Source organism: Myxocyprinus asiaticus, chromosome 6, assembly GCF_019703515.2.
Source record: "Myxocyprinus asiaticus isolate MX2 ecotype Aquarium Trade chromosome 6, UBuf_Myxa_2, whole genome shotgun sequence".
NCBI classification, from domain to species: domain Eukaryota; kingdom Metazoa; phylum Chordata; class Actinopteri; order Cypriniformes; family Catostomidae; genus Myxocyprinus; species Myxocyprinus asiaticus.
The window spans coordinates 23,913,109-23,937,258 of NC_059349.1; the positions used below are offsets into that span (position 1 = coordinate 23,913,109).

Sequence of the window (24,150 nt, forward strand, 5' to 3'; positions counted from 1 at the left end):
TTTGCCATGAATGGGATGAGAGAGACTGGTCTGTAGTGTTCTATTTGTGTGGGGTTAAGTGCGGGTTTCATCAGCAGCAGTGTTACTCGAGCCTGCTTAAATGTAGTGGGAAAAGTGCCTGTAAGTAGAGATGTGTTAATTATGTGTGTGAGTGCAGGTAGGAGAGAGAAATGGCCTGGAGAAGGTGAGAAGGAATGGGATCAAGGGAACAGGTGGTGGGGTGGTTGGAGAGGAGGAGTTTAGAGACCTCAGTGTCAGTCAGAGGAGAGAACATAAAGACAGAAGTGTAGCATACAGGAGACAGGTGTTTGACAGGTTATGGTGCTGAGAATGTATTGCTGATGGTTGTAACCTTATTAGTAAAAAATGTGGTGAAGACATCTGCTGTCAGTGACGTGTCAGGCGGTGGAGGGGGAGGGCAGAGAAGTGTGTTGAATGTTCTAAACAAGCTGTGAGTGTCTGTGGTGCTGTTGATCTTGTTCTGGTAATAGGAGGTTTTTGCAGATTTAGCGTTATCTGAAAAAGTTGCAAGCAGGGACTGATATTTACCTAGATCTGCTGGATCTTTAGATTTCCTGGTTGGCAGGCAAATTATTCTTAGGGGGCACCTTCATTTCTGGAGAGGGTGGCAGCACTTGAGGGGGTGATTTTTAGAAGGTTGGGAAAATGGGATTTGTTTAATAGGAAGTGGGGTGGATATTTGGCTTTTTTGGAGGATTCTCGGGGAGGGGCAGTGGAGAGGGATTTTTAATTTTTAGTTTGATGTGTATGTGCATTCTTGTTTTTTGAAAGTATGTATTTTTTAGGTTTTTATCAAATATATATTTTTATGTTATAATTGTAAGTGACCACTGTAGTGCGTGTTTGTGTCGGGTGGAATGTTTGGGGGGAGGGGTTTCATTTATATAACTGATTTTATGTTGTGTTTATCTGTCTTGTGGATGGAATCAATAAAATTTTTTTTATAAAAAAATACATTAAAAGTGCACTCAATAACGTTTGTAGAAATGTAGGATTCACAGTCAGCCATGATTACTTTAATCAATGAGTGAAAGTGTCATATAACAGGACGGTTCCTGTGAGTAGTATTCGGCTGGTCATGTGATTCTAACATGGCAGCCCCCATGTGCTGACCCTCTCCATGTAGAATAAAACAGCTTTTATAATGTTACTGATATGACTGGAGTCATAATTTCCTACATACAGTATATTGCAAAATAACAATGCATGTCTTTAGGAGTTAAACTTTTTAAATGAGGAATTTAATTTGACATGATTGCATCTTTAAAGACAACAGCCTATTTTTTATTTTATTTATTTATCCCCTTTTCTCCCCAATTTGGCATGCCCAGTTCCCACTGCTTACTAGGTCCTTGTGGTGGCGCGGTTACTCACATCAATCTGGGTGAAGGAGGACAAGTCTCAGTTGCCTCTGCTTCTGAGACAGTCAATCCGCACATCTTATCCCGTGGCTCGCTGTGCATGACACCGCGGAGACACACAGCATGTGGAGGCTCATGCTATTCTCCACGATCCACGCACAACTTACCATGCGCCCCATTGAGAGCGAGAACCAATAATCGCGACCACGAGGAGGTTACCCCATGTGACTCTACCCTCCCTAGCAACCGGGCCAATTTGGTTGCTTAGGAGACCTGGCTGGAGTCACTCAGCACACCCTGGATTCGAACTCGCGACTCCAAGGGTGGAAGTCAGCATCAATACTCGCTAAGCTACCCAGGCTACCGCAACTAAGCCTATTTTTAATAATTTCTTGCATTGCGACATTATAAGCCTATTCGTGACAGTTAAGCACCCCTGAGTCTCATTACTGTAATGTGACTAAAACAATGTTCATTAAATGTATGCTGATTTAAATAAAATAATTGCATTACAGTTAGATTGTTACTCACTGTATTACAGGATCAAACATTCCTCAATCGCAATGAGAATTATGGGGGAAATGTGAATATTTTACTCCCCATAAATATGGATAGATTCCTCCCTTAACTGCCCAAGTAAATAATACACCTGTTATACAGAAATGCATGTTAGCTTGGCTCTACTAAATGCATGTTTCTCATCTCTCACTGATAGGTTCAAAGTATTTACATGTGTAAGCTGTGGATATGTAGTTCAACAGGGAAACACCTGTGAACATGCAGGAGGCTTGCAACAACCACTTGGATGAGGTCATAGAACTGGCATGTGGACTACATGTTATATGGGATGCCGAACTTTTTACCAAAGCTGTAACATGGGTAGCTTATCCATAGGCACGTAAAAAAAAATTACGTCTGTGTGCGTTTCTATGAAGGACGATTGGAATCATTACGTGAGAGTGACAAACTTACTATTAGCACAAGTAATTTGAGAAAATGATACAAGTTTTATTCTAGTTTTTTTTCTGAGAAAACTTAGTTGCCATTTGAAATGTTTCAGGAACATACACTTTAGGTTGTTTTTGGACAAACAATACTTGGGTATTGCAGTTGACAAAAAAAAAAATAAATAAATAAAATCCACTTTCATTTTGCTTGAAATTTGAATCCGTGATTAAAGCATCTGTACAGACAGAGGCAGATTTTCCCCCACTAGTACACAAATTAAACAACTTGAGGCAATTTTTTCTCATTTCAAAAATATAAATTTGGCCCTGTGCTAGTTAATTATGAATTAAGAAAATGTAACACTTTAGTAGAACAAGTTTCAAATGTTCTTTATTTTGGCCCCCCTGGGTCAAGTAAAAATAAAAATGGTACAACCACATGAACATACAAGACAGACACTAAAACTACACCACTGGTCCCTAAAAAGTGTAGATCAAGTCTTTTCATGTAGTATGAGGGGGTTCAGAACATTCTATAAAAATACAGTGCAGAAAGACAAATAAAAAGGGTCTCTCAAAAAGACAATTCTAAATTGGCCTTTTCCCAAAGGTAATTAAAAAAAAAGTCACAAGAAAGTCTTACTGTAAGACAAAATGACAAACATGAATTTATTTAAAAAAAATAAATAAAATCCTGCAGGAATGACAGGCCTTGATAGGTTCTGCACTTGGTTTTGTTGATGGTTGATCTGCATATTTGCTTGCGAAACTGGATTAATCAGCCCACTCAGAAAACCAAAGTTTTGTCTAGATGTCACAAAAATAAAGTTTATGGAACAAAAAGAAACAAAATAACATTTTAGGATAAACTAAGCCCTTGGTCAATGTATCTGCACTCTGAGGACCAAAAATTAAAAGGAGTGTTTAAAAAAAATAAAAAAAAGACGATACGGGGGTTCAAGATATGGCAGCATGGCACATCAGTGTGTCTGGAGGTTGCCTGTGTATTTGAGCTTCAAGATTTAAAGTCTCTTTACATTTGACCTTTTTCCTCAGGAGAAAGTCCAAAAATCACAAAAAATAAGAGGCTAACAGGAGGACTTAAGGGTCTCTTCATGCAATAAAATCACCTTTATTCAATCAGTAAATGAAGTCATTGACAAGAGCACACAAGTTATTTGTGTGTTCAAGAAATGTTCAATGACTAACTGAATAAATGGTGAAAGTTGAATTCCCCCCCCCCTCAGTTGTTGAGTCCAGAAAATTTACCTCTGTCAGTTCCTTAACCTCTACATGGTATGAGACGAAATGTAAAAGGGGGAGGAAATATGATTATGCAACCAATTCCGGTTTTCCTGAGAGGCATTGTCCAGAAGTTGCGCTGCCCTGCTCAATTCTCTCTTATAAAGACTTAACCCTCCAGTGCAAGGACAAAATTGAATACAAAACTGCAACTCCAATAATGTGACAAGAGTATTTTGCACCCTAATCCACAAAAAAACTGCTTTGGTTCCTTATTCTGAGAGATACTGGGGTTCCTGCCAAAAACACAGCTAAAACACTGCTGAGATTTTCTTGGCAGAAAACAAGTGTTCTTACAGGAACACACAGTGGAGTTAAGGCGAGATTGGTAAATGAGGTCTGAATTCAGGACAAAAATAAACCACACACAAAATGGCAGATATTTCAGCCCTGTATAACTCGAATAATACATCAGTTGGGTTGCCTCTGTTTTAAGTCTCAGCAACAGTTTTAGGTAAGTTAGTCAGTCAGTCATCAATATCACTTTCTAAGTGACTGAAGGAGAAATAATTCTCAGATTGCATAAGTGTTTTTTTTTCCTGATGCTTAGAAAAAATATTAAATGGCTTGAGTGGAACCCAGCTTTAGATGAATGAAAGCAGCTTAACATGGAGTCTTTTGGTTCTCGGGGGGTTAAACGTTTTGTTATATCAATAGAGTCCGGAGACCCACAGGCATAACAAACAATCTAAACAACATTTGCATGAGAACTTCGAGGTTTTTGTGCTTTAAGTGCTACAAACATTGCTCCCACAACAGCTTATGATCCACAAATTAATTGAAGAAATGTTGGAGGTTAATGCACTAGTCTAGTTGACGATTCTAACAGAGGTCATCTGGGGGTTGGAGGAAATTGAAAAACATGGTAAAGTTTAGGCACAATCACCCACAATAACAAGAGGGGCGAGGAGCTGGCGGAGTTCAGCCGCACACACCGGCCCTGTGCGCCGACTTCCTGCAGTCTTCCTGCGGCAGGCCAGCTTGGACCTGGAGGTAGGGGACAGCAGCATGGAGCAGGAGCTGCTGGAGAGAAGAGGGGAGGAGAGCTCCTGCTTGAGCTGCTGCTGCTCCTCACTCTCCTCCCTCTCAGTCAGCTGCCGGTTCATGGCTACGGCCTGTCCTGCGAAGAATGTCAGGTCCTGAGCACGACCACCCCTGGAGACAGGACAAAAGGACATTGAAGGTCAGAAAGGCACAAGTATATGAACCAAACACAGCTTTTTAGATTCAAGTTTCCAGTAAGAACTATTGCTGTTGACTGTCCAATGAATAATGAGATTCAAATATTTGACACTAGTTGAGAGTTTACCTACCTCTGATGTAGAATGGATGCGGATACAGTGTTGGGTGCACACTAAGGAAAAGAGAACAGAAGATAAATCAGTCACTAGTCCACGTTTACATGATTTGTTTTCCCACATATTTACACATTAGCGAAGGTGCATTGGAAATGGTAAGTTGCAAACTACAGTATATTACCATGTCTACAATGTCCAACAGAGGGAAGGGAATCGACTTACCCCCTTGACCCATGGGTGCCACAGCACTTGGGCTGCACTTAGGCGGTCTTTGGCATCCCGCACCAACAGCTTGGAGATAAGGTCTTTGGCTGCAGGGGAGATATGTGCCCAGTCCTTCTCAGGAAACTCATACTTCCCTTCCTGAATACTCTCAAACAGCATGCTCTGTGGACACATTTTTAATAAGTGATATAAAACATACTGTTTTCAATGTTTGCGGTGCTGACAGCTTTACCAATGAGCTAAATGCTTATCTTGTGCAAGTGTGCATTTACCTGGCAGGCTTGGCAGGGCTCTCCCCAATCCCAACCACAGTCTGTTCCACAGTGACCCACAAAGGGTGGGTATCCACTCAGCATGATGTAAAGGATGACACCAAGGCTCCACAAGTCACAGCGCTTGTCATAAATGCTAGCTTCTTCATTAAAGGCCTCCACCACCTCAGGGGCCATGTATTCAGCGGAACCACACTGTAAAAAAAAAAAAAAAAAAAAAAAACATAAGGTAAACCTTCTCTGACAGAAAGGCCTTATCCTAATGCATAGCCAGACCTTTGAGTAAATGGCATAAGGTCTGGTCCCCATTGCATCTTTCTGGCCAAGAACCACCCACTTAGAGACTGTCAGAAATTCTGATCAGAGTCGGTCAGACAGACAATATAAAATGTAATAAATGCAGACTTTTTCTATAGACTGACATAATTCAGACAGAATTTACCGTCTTGCTCGTGGATATCCACTCAACTTGCAAAGTGCCACAATTGACTAAAGATTTGATTATACAAACCTGGAAAATGTACTAGTTCTTCCTTATTGTAACAATTCGCTACCTTGTAAACATGACTTTAGGAGCTCTTCCACTAGGGATGTAATGGTTTTAAGGTTTCACAATATACCTTGGTTTTAAAACAGACAGTTATCATTGTTGAAATCTTCACATTGACGGTATTGCATAAATATAAAAGACATTTTCAGAACTTCTCTAAAATCCAAATCAGTTTAAGACAGAATCAGCGACATTTACACAGCATCATATAAACGTGGCAATAAAATAAGTCTTTAATTTGCGCTCTCATGTTACATTCGACTGTCAATCAATTTTAAAAGGTGACATGCAGGTGTCACGAGCGCAGCGCAACATGAGCACAGCACGAGGGCATCATACAGATATGTCCGAGCCTGAACCTTTATATAAGTCACCAAAGCGGTTGAAGTCTGCTGTCTGGGATTACTTTGGGTATGTTAAAGACCCATGAGGCACCATCAGTGTTGGTTACCCAGCAGGGATGGGCAGATCGATCCTAAAAGTATCAATACTGATGTATCAAAAATATCGATAATCGATCAATTATTGAACAATTATAAGCTACAAAGTGAAAAAGGATTAGGCTATATTAGCAAGTACTTGTGCAGGATGAGAACTACTGCTCATCTTAACATGCATGCTGAAAGACAAGCAGACAAGTGCTTGCGCAGTCACAACGCTCGTTCAAAGAAGAGGGATCAGTTCCTCGTAGAGGTAATGATAGAAAAATCAGAAACAGCTGAGTAAATTCACACTAAAATAACAAATCTAATGGTGACATTGTTTCTTATAATGGTGTGTAATTGTTCTTAAGTAATTAAAAAAAAGTTAACCATGGTTTTACAAAAGTAATATTGTAGTAACCATGGTTAAATGTGTGGTAACTGTTTTAACTAAATACTATGGTTAAACTAGTTACTGTAGTGAAACCATGGTTAATTTTTGTAAGGGTAAACAAAACAAGTCTAATAATCTTCTGTTTAGACTGACAAATGTAAAATAAAATAATGATGAATGATTAAATTATATTTTGAATTACCCATTTTAAAAAAAAAAAAAAAAAAAAAAAAAAAAAAACAGTATCGACAATACTGGACTTGAAATTACAGATATCGGATCGAAAAGAAAATAAGTGGCATCGCCCATCCCTTTTGCCCAGTCTGTAAAGTTTGTCGCAAAAAAGTATTGGCTCAGGCGGAAAACACTTAGAACCTTAAGCACCATCCCACGGAATTTGCAGAGATAGGATAATAAATTATAGCCCGTTTCATAAAAACGCCAGATTTAAATGTAGTTTTACATTTGTAATTACTAGGTAGGCTAAAAGTTACGTTTATGCTTGGTCACATTCAGCAAATGGATTTAAGCACTCGTTCAACATTATGATGTGCCAGCCCAATTGTTTGTTAATTTGCCCAAGTGCAGTGCAACAGTAGGCCAACAATGTGTTTGATACTACTGTTTTCCACCATCGGGCTGAACGGTTCTTGTTGCGGAACAGTGCTGTCCTGTACTGATCCAGGGTCATTGGCACGGTTTCGGTTTCTTTTACTACTGTACTGCTATGAAATCAGGATTAGAATGGACTGACTGAGCAATTGACCACTCGAGAGTTGCCACGCTACTACAGGCGGGCCACCAGTACAGTTCTCTGTACAAAAGTACAGTTAGCTAACTGTGCTAAGGATTTGGTAAATCGCACTGTACTGAACCGTGCTCAAGTAGAAATGCTCCTGAAACTATTACTCACCGTGCTCAGAACAGTTCAGCACGATGGTGAAACAGCCCTTTCATTTCCAGGCGCACCGAGAGAAAGTACTTTCCAGATTTGTGCGCAATAAGTGTAAGATGGTCAGTCTGTGGGATTGTTGTCTGAGGTTGAGACTACATACGACTGATGGACCCACAAGGTAAAGTACACCCAGGCTCAAATCTCCCATGTGGTTTTCAAATGCCACAAGGAGACTAGTGGTGGATGAAGAGGGGAAAAATTCAGCCCCAAGTTCTTGTTTCACTTTATGTATACTGCACATTCACAATTCCAAGAGGATGGTTCAAGCAACCCAAAGCTGCAACATTTATCAGAACTGTAGTGCACCCAACCTCCACTCCTTTTGCCTGGCCTCTCCTGTTTGTTTTCATATGCGGAGGCATTATCATGTTCATTGTTCCCAGTTAAGCTGGGGTGGCCTGATCCTATTCAGACCTGGACGTGTCAGCAGACAACCATTCCAGCAGGGCCCACGGGCTGCTGCTGTGGTCTACACTGCGTCATGTGGAAACTAGGCCAAAAGGTTGCTGCTTAGAAAAAAGGATTTAAGCCGCTCTGAACTGGCAGGAGATAAACATGCCCCAACACTGCCCGGGTGTTATAACGCATTCATACGAACATCCACCATGAATGGTGCATTAATACTTAAATGTAACGGGGGGGGGAGACACCCTCTGGGAGGGAACTGAGGTGGTTAGCAGTTTAACAGGGCACTGGCCACAAGCAGACATTTATTTTTAATGGCAGTGCAACTTAGCAGCAGTCCGGTTGTTTGTTACATGTTACACAACTACTGTACGAGTCATGACACATTTTCAAAGGGAGGAGACTGGATACATTGTGCAGATGTACAGTGCAGTCCGAGGGGGAGGAAACAGTGTGTGTCCTCAAATAACATCCCAAAATTCAGCCTGGACTGCCATTCCTCCGACCCTGATAGAGCGCCAGCCAAGAAGGTAACCTCGCAAGCAAACTAAGCGATCCTCTAAACCATCGGAGTTTGGCATGTGTCAGGGGCATCCTTTTCAAGGAACCGTAATAAACGGCCAAAAAAATGTGCCATGGTAAAACGTGATGGTGTAGCACTACTGTAAGAGGTATGGCCAGTAGCTCTACTGACGCAATGCTTTTGTAAACAGAGACCCATCTGCTAACCCATGAAATCTAACAAAAGATCCTTTAGTCCTCCATAAAATAGACAAGTCTCCCATGTCAGAATGCTACAGAAACTGGATTGTACTGTGACACAAACCCAGAGAGCAGCAATGATCCCCAATTGTCTTTGTCAAACTGGCTTTTTTCAGCATGACTGGGCTCTTACATAACACCCCTGCGTACAGGAGGAACCTTAGGAGCGTCACACAAAGCTGTCCCTGTCGCTTATGACCAGCCCCAACCCAACTTCTGTTATTTAAAAGTGTTTACAGACAACATGTAGGCTACAGGGTTAGCATTTGCAAAGGATTTGCCCTTTACAAAAGAGTTTTAAATGTACACAAATATAGACCACATTAAATTTCATAATTTAGAACAGGGTAAACATTTGTGACTTTAACCACTTTAAATTAGCAATGGTGTGGCGTAATTCTCTTAAAAGGAATAGTTCACCCAAAAATGAAAATTCTCATTATATACTTACCCTGATGCCACCCCAGATGTGTATGACTGTCTTCAGCAGAACACAAATTAAGATTTTTAGAAGACAGCGCTCTGTCAGGTCCTTATAAAATGGAAGTACACGGGTGCCAGCACTTTGACGGTCAAAAAGTCATTTACGCAGCAATAAAGTAATACATGACTCCAGTCAATCAATGGAATGTCTTCTGAAGCGAATCGATAGGTAAGAAACAAGTCAATAATTAAAACGTTTGTAACTTTAAATCGGCGCTTCAATCCAGGGCTCGGATGCAGTTTGAAATAGCCGAACTCTTGCATGATGTTCGTTCTTCTATTGTAAATAAGCGCTGCTTCTGAATTAGAGTGAACTCGCTGACGTTACGCTTCGCGTCAGCTGCTGGCAGGAAGCGCTTTAAAATTTAATATTTTTATTGATTTATATTTTACACAAACGTATCGTTGTGCTTCAGAAGACATTCACTGATCGACTGAAGTCATGTGGATTACTTTGTTGCCCAAATATGACTTGGACCGTGAAAGTGCTAGCACCAGTGTACTTCTATTATACAGACCTGACAGAGCTCTATCTGCTTCTAAAAATCTTCATTTGTGCTCTGCTGAATAAAGAAAGTCATACACATCCGGGATGGCATCAGGGTTTTGGGCGAACTATTCCTTTAACTGCATATTGTCAGATACTGTAGTTTAGGAAGGAAATGTTACAGCAAGAGATGACTTTAGCTCTGGCAAAGCAGGGACTTTCCTTTGGTTTTACTGACAGGAATGGTAAACATAGCTATTAAAGAAATGCGGGAAATCAAATAGGGGAAATCTACCACAGGGTATTTAACCTAGTATGCCACTGAGGGAAAAAAAAAAATCAACATTTCAAGTTGTGGGATACAAAGGTGAAATTCCATGCAGAATTCTCTCATCAAGAGCGGTCATGAGTCTGTACTCTAATGAAATGATGCAGTGACCTAATCTTTTCAAATACCATTTTGATTTGATCATAGATTTGACCATGCAAATTCTGGCCCACCTGGCCAATAAATATCTTGCAGCAGTTTGATCAAATGGAAAAGACTGTAGCAATTACATAAGAGGAAGAATATACAAAACCACAAGCCTCTAGTAACCCTGTATGAGTGCTTCAACGGTGTCTGAAACCCAGGGTGTAGTTAGCAGAGCAAGACAAAATGAGGGAGGCAAGGGTGAAAAGATCCACTTGAGAAATTTTGTTTGTTCTTTGTACTAAAGAGAATTCACATTAAAAGAACTTTGCCTGTACCCCTCAAAGTACTGACAAACAGCAAAGTTTAAACCACTCCCCTTTCAACCCACTGTACAGTTTGTCCTGATCATCAAGTTTATTTGGTGTTGCTGTAACTCTCAGATCACCTTTATCACTATTGATCTTGTTTTGCTCTGAATTCCAGGACAACAGTTCAGCAAAGTGGTAATAAAAACTCCACTAAAACAAGCCACTCCTGTTTTAATAGTGTGACGTTTATGTAAGACCAAGTGCTGTAGGTGACAAAAACAGGTCACATTGTCTTGGTATACATTGAGGATAATTTAGATACTCTTTGGACGTCCTGGAAATAAATAACTGGATGCAGTTCTCAAATACTAAACCTAAACCTGGTTTCTTCATGTTTAAGTCAACATGAAATAACTATTGACCCCATTTACATTAATGCATGCTCCTTGTCTTAATGTGCATGATTCATTGGTACATGGTATTTCAAATAAAAATAAAATGTTAGTCTTCACAAGCTTTCATCAAATTAACTGCTCTGCCTCTGAAATGATTTTTCTACAGACGTCACCAAATCCTCTTTTTAAACCCCTCCCCTCCAACTATGTGTCCAATAGAGACCATTTCACACAATCCAATAAATCTCCTGATGGATAAAAGTCAAGTCCTGCTTAAATTTTCTTCTTGTCGAATTCCCCTTTTCACTTGGAAATCCATCAGATTATGCAAGTAATGATGTGAACAGTGTTTCACAATAGACTTAAACTATAATAAAAAGGGAGCATTAATATCCAGACCATCCACAATATCTTGCTGTGTCAGACTCACCGGAGTCAAGAGTTCAGGTGTGGAAATGGGAGAGCTGTCGCTGTTCAACTTGATCCCACTACCCAGGTCAAAATCACAGATTTTCACTGGAGAAATCTATAGAAAAGAAAAACCCTAAACATCATTGTGAAAGTTACATGCAGGCATTGAGTAACCCTAGACAGATAAGAGCAAATTCATGTCTGTTGAACAGGGAAAAAAAAAAAAAAAAGCACAGTGTTACTGTACCCAATAGACTTGTCAAAAATGCAGTGCATGTATGTTCTTCCTCAGTTGTCTCATGTCTCCTCAAGTGCAGAGAGAGACTCACCCTGTCACTGTGTTCACAGAGGATGTTCTCTGGCTTAAGGTCTCGATGTGCCATCCCTGTAATAAGTAGGAGAGATTATATTAGACAGTCGGTGTTGGTCATATCTAGTGCATGAAGACATTGGTTTGCATCAACACAGAAAGTCCCAACCTTTGTTGTGTAGGAAGTCCAGAGCACTGGCGATGTCCTGCACCACTATGCTGGCCTCCTGCTCATTAAAGTGTTGCCTTCTGTGTATGTGAGTCAGGATAGAACCTGAGGGAAAAAAAAAAAAAAAATGCATAAAGTAACTTTTGTAGATTTACAAACACTTAAAACATAAGTAGTGTCAAATTACCGCCTCTCAGTTTCTCAAAGACCAAATAAAATTTGTCCTCTTCCTCAAAGTATTCCACCAGTTCCAAAATGTTTCTGTAGTGAAGAGAGGTCTTAATATTAGGTAACAATCTTAAAGATGATCAAGGAACCCTTTGGGGTTGCAACACATTTGGAACCCTCTGAAGAGCCTCCAGGCAGTCTTTTCAGTTGAGAAACTTACTCTTTGTTCCTGCAAGAACTCTAGGCTTCTTTCAGGATACCCACTCCTTAAAAGGGTGCCAAGACGTTCTCCACAGGGTTCCACCAGTGTGGCATCCAAGGAGCCCTCAAGTATCTTAATTTTTTACAGTAAACATTATCTTAATGCATTTGATTGCATCATGATGTAGTGTAGTGTCCCATCTGACTATTTGTACCTGTGACCCTGGCACTGGTAGAGCATTTCCACCTCCCTGAAGACACGGCTCCGACTGTGCCCCGGCCTCTTCTCAATGATCTGTGTATAATTGAAATATTGTCTTAACCTAGAACACAAACCCAAGGAAGGACAAAGCTCTCCAATTTCAAGGACAGAACACATGTTTGTTTTGACTTGCCCTTTTGATAGCTAGAGAGAGATCTTTAAGCACACATTTGATTTTGAAAACCTGAGTGGCAAATCTCTGACATGTCCACGTCACTGCAGTATTCAGCTCGAGTTGACAGATTTGTGTGTCCCTAAAGGTGGGGTCTTTGTGGATCTCCCACTCACAATGTGTCTGGGAGATTGGTGCACACGATACACCACTACTCACCCCCACAAAAGAACAGCTTAGACCACTGATTCAGCAGGTTACCACATGGCCAAGAGGCTTTTGCAAGCCAGAGGACTAGACACATAACAACCAGGTTTCACATCATACAGACAAGATACAGAGCACCCAGGTCACATGTGCTGTTTGTCAAAATAGCGGTCTTTCCCACCCACTAAAGGTTGAGCATCAATTAGAGATACAACAATGCAAAATTTGTGCCGATACGATATCAGATTATTTAGAACAACATCTGCTAATACCGATAGTTTGGTGGTTCTGCTTTGCTACCACAGATAATTACACAAGTTAAAAATAAAATTTAAATGGGTCTCTACAGGTCTTCCATGTCTCAGGGTAACTGTCTCAGTTGTAAACAAAACACAAACAAAAACAAAAAGCACATTAACATTCTTAACTCTCTTGCCACCCACGATTTGAGAAACATTGGCATCACCTCAAGTTTGACGCATCTGGAGCAAAAGACTGTGAAAATAAAGCGTCAAATAGACATGCACAGTTCCAACCTCCGCTAATGCGCCTGAATGGATATGCTCCGCCTGCGTTTCATGTGGGTCAACTTTATGACATCACTGTTCTGCAAGGGTTGTGTGTAGTTGAAAATGGCAAGTGGAGAAAACGAGCCACTGATAGAGAAGCCCCCTGCATTATTCAGGTCTCCTGTCTGGAAACATTTTCTTGTTGCGGTCAGTTACAACAACGGTCAAAAAACAATTTACAAAACAGGCAATGTTTGCAGACGGTCACTCAACACGAGTACCGTATATTGGTAATACATCGACATATGATCATTTACGCCGAAATCACCAGGGAAAGATGAGCCAAAACTGCACACACTCCCTTTCGTTTTTAAGCAAGCACTCAGTGCTGATTCGGACAGGCATAAACCAATAACTAAAACAATTGGGGTGTTCATTGCAAACGATATACAGGTGCATCTCAATAAATTAGAATGTCGTGGAAAAGTTCATTTATTTTAGTAATTCAACTCAAATTGTGAAACTCATGTATTAAATAAATTCAATGCACACAGACTGAAGTAGTTTAAGTCTTTGGTTCTTTTAATTGTGATGATTTTGGCTCACATTTAACAAAAACCCACCAATTCACTATCTCAAAAAATTAGAATACATCATATGACCAATAAAAAAAAACATTTTTAGTGAATTGTTGGCCTTCTGGAAAGTATGTTCATTTACTGTATATGTACTCAATACTTGGTAGGGGCTCCTTTTGCTTTAATTACTGCCTCAATTCGGCGTGGCATGGAGGTGATCAGTTTGTGGCACTGCTGAGGTGGTATGGAAGCCCAGGTTTCTTTGACAGTGGCCTTCAGCTCATCTGCATTTTTTGGTCTCTTGTTTCTCATTTTCCTCTTGACAATACACCATAGATTCTCTATGGGGTTCAGGTCTGGTGAGTTTGCTGGCCAGTCAAGCACACCAACACCATGGTCATTTAACCAACTTTGTGCTTTTGGCAGTGTGGGCAGGTGCCAAATCCTGCTGGAAAATGAAATCAGCATCTTTAAAAAGCTGGTCAGCAGAAGGAAGCATGAAGTGCTCCAAAATTTCTTGGTAAATGGGTGCAGTGACTTTGGTTTCCAAAAAACACAATGGACCAACACCAGCAGATGACATTGCACCCCAAATCATCACAGACTGTGGAAACTTAGCACTGGACTTCAAGCAACTTGGGTTATGAGCTTCTCCACCCTTCCTCCAGACTCTAGGACCTTGGTTTCCAAATGAAATACAAAACTTGCTCTCATCTGAAAAGAGGACTTGGGACCACTGGGCAACAGTCCAGTTCTTCTTCTCCTTAGCCCAGGTAAGACGCCTCTGACGTTGTCTGTGGTTCAGGAGTGGCTTAAAAAGAGGAATACGACAACTGTAGCCAAATTCCTTGACACGTCTGTGTGTGGTAGCTCTTGATGCCTTGACCCCGGCCTCAGTCCATTCCTTGTGAAGTTCACCCAAATTCTTGAATCGATTTTGCTGGACAATCATAAGGCTGCGGTTCTCTCGGTTGGTTGTGCATCTTTTACTTCCACACTTTTTCCTTCCACTCAACTTTGTTAACATGCTTGGATACAGCACTCTGTGAACAGCCAGCTTCTTTGGCAATGAATGTTTGTGGCTTACCCTCCTTGTGAAGGGTGTCAATGATTGTCTTCTGGACAACCGTCAGATCAGCAGTCTTCCCCATGATTGTGTAGCCTAGTGAACCAAACTGAGAGACCATTTTGAAGGCTCAGGAAACCTTTGCAGGTGTTTTGAGTTGATTAGCTGATTGGCATGTCACCATATTCTAATTTTTTGAGATAGTGAATTGGTGGGTTTTTTTGTTAAATGTGAGCCAAAATCATCACAATTAAAAGAACCAAAGACTTAAACTACTTCAGTCTGTGTGCATTGAATTTATTTAATATACGAGTTTCACAATTTGAGTTGAATTACTGAAATAAATGAACTTTTCCACGACATTCTAATTTATTGAGATGCACCTGTATTTCCCTACTCCGCTGATGGTTTGATTTCCACGTATGATTAAAACACTCGAGCCGCATCACAACATCTCTCGTATCCATAGCAAAGCACCTTTAGTGATGTACAGCTTCCAAATATTGAATATGCACAGTGGAGTTTGAAATGCATTTTATGTCGATGCATGTAGCGTAATAGTGCAGGTATTAAATTAAAATGTTGATTTGTTAATTAGAAGGGTTTAGTTAAAAGACCCAGTGAAAATTAACCATGGTTTTACTATAGTAATATTGTAGTAACCATGACTGCTGTCAACATTGTTTTCTTTGCAGAAATCATGGTTAATTGTATCAAAACCATGGTTTTACAACAGTAATACTGTAGTTTCCATATAGTAACCATGATTATACTATATTGTAAACAGGACAGTAACCATGTTGATTTTGTGGTAACTAAGTTTTCACTACAAATACATAGTTAAACTATAGCTACTGTAAAAAAATTATTTTTATTAAAAGGCAAACCCGTTGAAATGTTTGTTACCAAATAGAGTATTCTCACTTTGGATTTGGCAGTAATGTATATATTTTTTCTCTGTACATTGCAAATACCGAGCCATACTGAAACCATGACCCTAAAACAGTGATACAAACCGAACCGTGACAAAAATTAACTGTTACACCCCTAGTCGACGTGTGTTTTGGTTATGCTGAAAATCAGTTTTATGTTTGTTTTATTAAAGTCTTTTGGATTGTCACTTCAGTTCCCACTTCCTCCTTAGTAGGAAAGGCAGATGTCTGCCACAATTCCCAACATACTTCAGGCAACGTGGACGTTGTCCCATGACCCAAATATATGACGTTATAACAACCGCAAAAGAAGTTTTGAACATGACGTCTCCTCATGAGGTAGTCAAGAGTCGAGTCAATCTGAACTTCATAATCTCGTTGTAAACGGTAGGTCATAAAGGTATCTCTCACTTACGGTTTTATGAATACTAAGGTTTTGGACATACTACTCCATTGGCATAATACATAGTAGGGAAGTATGGATATTCCAACTTCCATACACAGCAAGGGTTTTAGGCTAACTGTCTGAAGCATTGTACTGCCCCTTTTGATTGACAGGAAACAATTGGCCCTGAACATCGGCTGTTTTTAAACAATCGGCAGATGAAAGCAATTGGTGTACATGGGTGCATCTTTAGTATCAATAAATGCTCTTTAAAAGAGCAGACAATGCCACAGTTTCTGGTTTAGTTAACTGGGTGTGATCAGTGTCAAATTCTACATGTGTGGGCATACACCATTTAACTAGGACAATACAAAAGGATCTAACAAAACTTGTCTATGGAATCTTATTTTTCTAATAGGCAAGTGTTTGCAAGTTGTGTTGCCCCTCTAAAATCACTATATATTCTGGTTTAACCCTGCCATCAGTCCCTAGCCACAAACCAAATTCATTTATCTTTGAATTAGAGCACCATTCCATGTAATCAATGGAGTGACCATTCACTTTAATCTGTAGATTACCATTTACACCAGTTATACAAAAGGTTAAGCACTGACAATACATTTCACCCCAAGTATGCAATTAACTACAAAATTAAACAATGGAGAAAAACTCAAACATTCTCTGGCTTGTAAAACTCTTGAAAATGAACAATATTGCATGACGTCAGCAATGTGGATAACTTGCGGTTTTCAATTTTGTGCTCCCTTTGTAAAGTTACAAAGCAAATGTGTAATGCAACAAACATCCTGAGCATGCTTCATTAGCGTCCCACGGTTTCCTTTTTATATCAGTGGAAAATGGGTATACACACATTTCCCGTTATCGGAGGTCAAACAGATGCAAAATGAGAGATCACGCTGCTTTTTCACAGATTATATGCCATGCTACAAAATGTCAACAACTGGAAAGATGAAGTTTCTCTGCTGAGCTGGCACTGTGCTCATTTATTTTTGTTGCACAGCCCCCACAGTACTGAAGCTGGAAAGCTGAGGCTATTGTTCCAGAGGAAAAAAAAAAAAAAAAAAAGAAAAAAGCATAATACATAACAGATCAAACAACCACCAATCAAAGCTAGTGACTGGTATTTTCTAATGAAAGCTGAAACATTGTTACAGAGCCATCTGTCCCAGCACAAACCTCCATCTTAAATGTTATGTAACACTACATACAGGGCTATGGAAGTATATTAATGACAAATATCTTTGAAACAAATGCACACTGATTTGCACTAATTGAAAATAAACTAATTTCATTAACAGTGAATTAAGGTTGAATTTAACCAAATTTTTAACCACCGAATTTTAGAGCCGAATTTGCAAAAACTAAATATAAAATGGACCGAATATTACCTGGTCAAATAATAATAAAATAAAATTTTTGGAACTGAACTGTGAATATTTTTGAATTTCTAAGTGATAAAATTTGATCAGAAATATTCACAGCTTAAATATATAACCATATGAAACTGCATCCCCCCAAACAAATTCTTAACTGAACATATAGGTTTCAGATGCAACATTTGCAGCATTCACTCACTAAGAGGGTATTTTGGTATCTTAGAGTCTAACAGGCACATAGATAACACCATGATTGCTTCATAGCTCAGTGAACTCTGAGATTAGTTTGTTTTGCAGCATGCGCTGGTTCAACATGTATGCTAGAGAGGGAGCGGATACTTGCCTTAACTGCATATTCTTTATTGGTGATCAGACTGATGCAGGTCTGTACAACAGCATAAGCCCCTTCTCCAAGAACATCATCTTGAAGTTTATAAACATCTGTTTAAAGAAAGTGAACCCTTAAGTAATTCTTTGAATATTTCCGACACTTTAATATAGAGATTAAAATGGAGAAATCCTCCACAGTAAAGTCCCACCCTAAACACCATTGGTTGAGTTAAAAAAAAAATAAAATAAATAAATAAATTAAAAAAAAATTCTTATTAAAAAGGTTTAACTCTTAAAAAGACATGAACTGTAATTTTGCAATATGTAGGAAACGATGACCATTCATATTATAATGAAGGCTCGTCATATCAGTAACCTTATAAAAGCTGTTTGATTCTACATGGAGGGTCCACACATGGGGGCTGCCATGTTAGAATCACATGACCCGCCAAATACTACTCGCTTAATCTCAGTACCCGACTGTTATTTGACACTTTCACTGATTAATCATGGCTGACTGTGAATACTTAATTTCTACAGAAGGCATCAGAAACTGAAAATTATTGATATTAAATTATGCTGCATCCAAGTCGCTAGGTGTCAGTGTAAGTCCAAGATGACACAAAGACAAAAGTTATGGAATGCACCTTTAAGGCTCAAGGCTCTTTGGACATTTAATGAAAGGCAAATAAATAGGACTTGCCTTCAAAACGTCCAGAGAAACTATCTGTGGCTCTGCATCTTTTCTTCTTCTTGTTTCTCTTCTTGACATCAGGGATGTCAATGGGCTGGCTGGATGGCTTGTCTGACAAAAGAGAAAGACCGATTTTAAAAAAAAAACAAAAACAACTTGGTCATGGCTTGTGCCAAATGTGTCAGATGAACAATATGTGATTAGTCTATTGCTCCAATCTGTTATGAACTTTGCCTATCACAGAATGAGAGATAAGTGATATCCTCTTCAAAAGAGGTTGCATCTATGTAGACCTTTAAACTGATAACAGTTGATCTACTATATGAAACAGTTGGCAAAAAGATCCATACCAAGTCTTGAGGAGCAGTCCAACTTAAAGGACAATTCAAGATGGGATTCTGATTCCATGAATCCATCAGTCTTGAAAGGGTTTTGACCCTGAATGATGGACCAGAAATTTCTGTCAGTGTCACAAATGCATGCAATCTTTTAAAAAAAATAAAAAATAAATAAATAAATAAATAAATAAATAAAAAAACACCACGCACACATGACCAAAAGTTTTGAATAATGTACAGATTTTGCTGTTTCGGAAGGAAATTAGTACTTCAGTTTCCCAAAGTGGCATTCAACTGATCACAAAGTGTAGTCAAGACATTACTGATGTAAAAAAAAAAACAGCACCATCACTATTTGAAAAAAGTAATTTGATCAAATCTAGACAGGCCCCATTTCCAGCAGCCATCACTCCTTCACCTTATCCTTGAGTAATCATGCTAAATTGCTAATTTGGTACTTAAAAAAAAAAAAAAAAAAAAAACCCACCACCAACTTGCCATGATATCAGACACAGTTGAAAGCCATTTGGTTCATTAAATGAAGCTTAAAAGAAACAGCTTTCTCTAGAAACTCAGTAAATCATTGTTTTGAGGAAAGAAGGCTTAATAGTGCTTGAAATTGCCAAAAAACTGAAGATTTCATACAAAGGTGTACACTACAGTCTTCAAAGACAAAGGACAACTGGCTCTAACAGGGACCGAAAGAGATGTGGAAGGCCAGATGTACAACTAAACAAGAGGATAAGTACATCAGAGTCTCTAGTTTGAGAAATAGATGCCTCACATGTCCTCAGCTGACAGCTTCATTGAATTCTACTCGCTCAACACCAGTTTCATGTACAACAGTAAAGAGAAGACTCAGGGGTGCAGGCCTTACGGGAAGAACTGCAAAGACACACTTTATACAGAAAAACAAGAAAAGGTTAGAGTGGGGAAAAGAAACAGACATTGGACAGATAATTGGAAGAGAGTGTTATGGATCTTAACCCCATTGAGCTTTTGGTGGGATCAGCTAGACTGTAAGGTGCGTGACAAGTGCCCGACAAGACAGCCACATCTATGGCAAGTGCTACAGGAAGCGTGGGGTGAAATGTCACTGGAGTATCAAATAAATTGACAGCTAGAATGCCAAGGATCTGCAAAGCTGTCATTACTGCACGTGGAGGATTTTTTTGATGAGAACTCTTAAAGTTCTGAATTTTTAATTTAAAAAATAAATAAATATTGTAATAGTAATTTCTCACGTTATTAATGTCCTGACTATGCATTGTGATCAGTTGAATGCCACTTTGGTGAATAAAAGTACCAATTTCTTCCCATAAGAGCAAAATCTGTACATTATTCCAAACTTTTGGCCGCCAGTGCATGCGCACGCACGCGTGCACACACTCTCAAAAGTTTGCATACCCTTGGAGAATTCGTAATATGTACCATTTTTAAAGAAAACATGAGTGAGCAGGCAAAACACATTTCTTTATTTCTTATGGGATTCATATTCAACTGTAGGTTATAACGGAATGGCACAATCATAAAACAAATCATGACAATGAAAAAATATGAAATATTCTGCATACCCTTAGTTCTTAATACTGTGTATTGCCCCCTTTAGCATCAATGACAGCATGCAGTCTTTTGTAATAGTTGTCTATGAGGCCCCAAATTCTTGCAGGTGGTATAGCTGCCCATTCATCTTGCCAAAATGCCTCCAGGTCATGCAAAGTCTTTGGTCGTCTTGCATGAACCGCACGTTTGAGATCTCCCCAGAGTGGCTCGATGATATTAAGGTCAGGAGACTGTGATGGCCACTCCAGAACCTTCACCTTTTTCTGCTGTGACCACTGGAGGGTCAACTTGGCCTTGTGCTTAGGGTCATTGTCGTGCTGGAAAGTCCAAAGTGTCCCATGCGCAGCTTTCGTGCAGAAGAATGCAAATTGTCTGCCAGTATTTTCTGATAACATGCTGCATTCATCTTGCCATCAATTTTCACAAGATTCCCCAAGCCATTAGAGCTCACACCCCCCAAAACATCAGTGTGCCACCACCATGCTTCACAGAGGGATGGTATTCTTTTCACTACAGGCCTTGTTAACCCCCTCTCCAAACATAGCGCTGACCATAAAGCTCTATTTTGGTCTCGTCACTCCAAATTACAGTGTTCCAGAAGCTGTGAGGTGTATCAAGGTGTTGTCGGGCATATAGTAACCGGGCTTTTTTGTGGCATTGGTGCAGTAAAGGCTTCTTTCTGGCAACTTGACCATGCAGCTCATTTTTGAACAAGTATCGTCGTATTGTGCTCCTTGAAACAACCACAGTCTTTTTCCAGAGCAGCCTGTATTTCTCCTGAGGTTACCTGTGGGTTTTTCTTTGTATCCTGAACAATTCTTCTGGCAGTTGTGGCTGAAATCTTTCTTGGTCTACCTGACCTTGGCTTGGTATCAAAAGATCCCCAAATTTTCCACTTCTTAATAAGTGATTGAACAGTACTGACTGGCATTTTCAAGGCTTTGGATATCTTTTTATATCCTTTTCCATCTTTATAAAGTTCCATTACCTTGTTATGCAGGTCTTTTGACAGTTCTTTTCTGCTCCCCATGGCTCAGTATCTAGCCTGCTCAGTGCATCCACGTGAGAGCTAACACACTCATTGACTATTTATACACAGACACTAATTGCAATTTAAAAAGCCACGGGTGTGGGAAATTAAACTTTGTTTGCCATTTAAACCTGTGTGTCACCTTGTTTGTCTGTAACAAGGCCAAACATTCAAGAGTATGTAAACTTTTGATCAGGGCCATTTGGGTGATTTCTGTTATCATGATTTAAAAAGGAGCCAAACAACTATGTGATAATAAATGGCTTCATATAATCACTATCCTTAAAAAGACAGTTTTTTTTTTTTTTGCATGATCAGTCATATTTTCAAAATCAATGCCAAAATTTCTGCCAGGGTATGCAAACTTTTGAACACACACATACACACAGCAAAACTAGAAAAATGTATATTCACTATAGACATTTCAATAACACTTTGCAATAAGGTTCCATTTGTTAACATTAGCTTAAAATTGGTTAATGCTAATTTCAGAGTAAGACATTTTAAAAATTGTTCAAAAGTTGTATTACTTAACATTAGTTAATACACTATGAACTAACAATGAACAATTGTATTTGTTATTAATATTAAAGAAATATTAATAAATGCTGTAAAAAATATATTGTTCATTATAAATTCATGATACCTAATGCATTAACTAATGATAAGAAACAGATTTATTGTAAAGCATTACCAAAATGTCTATGCCTACTCCAGTTTCTTCTATGACAGAGGGAGCCCTGATACTGGTAATTTCAGAATAAACAGTTGCCACAAAATTTAATACAAGATGTTCATAAGGGAGTTCAAGGACCAACCTTGAAGGAGCGATGAAACCCGGTGACTTCTGTGGTCTTGTTTTGCACCATGTTTTCAAATGATCAAATAATGAAGTTTGCCTTGGTGCCTAAATTACAGTACAGTGGCTCATTTGAGTCAAATACTGATCACCTCAATGTGGTCCTGCACACACAGAGAAACATAAACAGCATTAGTAGGGCCCTGAACACATGCACTTCCAGGAAGACAGATAGTCTGGGTTGTTATCTCCCACAAGAGAACACACAATTTTCATGCTTATGTACAGACATGATAAATTGTCATATTTCAAGAGTCAACAGATTCAGAAATGTAATTCAACAAATATGAACTTGCTATTATAATTGAGAAACCTATCAATTGGCAAAGGTTCTTGCCTTCTTAGTTTACAAGCTGTTCAGTTTCAAATCAATCAGTGTCTATTTTTATTCGTTTCGTCACATTTATTTATTTATTTTTGATTAATGACTTAAAAAAAAAATACAATTCAACAAGTTCAGACATTTGACACAAACAGTCCAAATACAAATTAAAACACAACAGAAAGTAAATAAAAAACAAAACTAAGGGACGTCACAAACATATATTAAAATAAACAGACATTTTCGTTTTTTTTTTTTAATGTACCACAACAATCAAGCTTTATCTTACCCCGTTATTAGCCGTAAGTCGCCAGCGTTCACTCCGTTACTCCAACCCACAGTTTAAAATATTTCTACTACACGTTTGTCCATTGAGAGTTAATCTAGAGAGCTCAACTAATATATAACATATTATCCCACACTCCGCCCATTCCATACTGAGTATCCAATCAAAGCCGTTGCTTTGAGACTCGTCATTAAATGCTATCAGAATGCTATTGGGTATTTCAATGCCAGGGGAGGGGCATTCTGTTTCTAACGTCATGTATTCAGAAACAAATCGGGACATGCGCTGTACAAGTTCAATTTAGTGTTTACAGCTACATCTGCTGGACATTGGAGAAATTGAGACATTAACGTGGTAACATTTTCAGTCAGTTTCTTTTCATTAATTTAATTGGCATAATCTGGATCCGGATAAACAATATCAAAACTCTAAAGTCTCTTAGGACTTGGAAAGCAATTAAATGACAGACTGCATACCAGTCAGGGGGGATCAAAACTTATAATAGATCCAGAAAACAGCTAAATCTGACTTGTCTTTATGTGTCATATTTGCAAGCTGTGTCAGTAATTGTAGAAATTCACTAGAGTTATAAACACAATTTTGGAATCCTTTGGTTGAAAACATTTAATAGCACAGTGGGCATATACTAGTTGAAAAGCTGTCAGACTGCAAGGCTCAAGGAACATTTCAGAAAATATAACAAATCAACTAAATCCAACAAAACCCAAAGGAAATATTCTACTAAATATTTCAAGTTTTCTAAACCACTAAATGTGATTTGTGTACACTTTGGAGTAAAATGCAACGATGGGAAATAAAATGTATTCATCTCAATTGTTGTCATTATTATTATTATTATTATTATCATTATTATTTTATTCAATGCCACAAGAACAAGAGGTATTACACAGTCACATCATTTATAACATAAAATTTACCAGAAAAACAAATGTTGTAATTATCCAACAGACCACTAGTTCGATAACGTCGTCGTACGACGTCATATGTACGTTGTGTGT

General features: G+C 39.0%; 1 protein-coding gene across 1 annotated transcript; it reads right to left on the reverse strand.

Moving 5' to 3' along the window:
* Nucleotides 1-3,008: 3,008 nt before the first annotated feature.
* On the reverse strand, nt 3,009-23,262 carry LOC127443206 (MAP kinase-interacting serine/threonine-protein kinase 2-like). Its single transcript, XM_051701804.1, has 14 exons — nt 23,135-23,262; nt 22,483-22,627; nt 19,084-19,171; nt 18,743-18,844; nt 18,053-18,150; nt 12,477-12,556; nt 12,080-12,153; nt 11,893-11,997; nt 11,743-11,798; nt 11,433-11,528; nt 5,427-5,621; nt 5,152-5,316; nt 4,945-4,985; nt 3,009-4,786 (listed from the first exon to the last, which is right to left on the reverse strand). The coding sequence occupies exons 2-14, from the start codon at nt 22,531-22,533 to the stop codon at nt 4,504-4,506; spliced, it is 1,434 nt and encodes a 477-aa protein (XP_051557764.1). The 5' UTR covers nt 22,534-22,627; nt 23,135-23,262; the 3' UTR covers nt 3,009-4,503.
* Between the last annotated feature and the right edge of the window lie 888 nt (nt 23,263-24,150).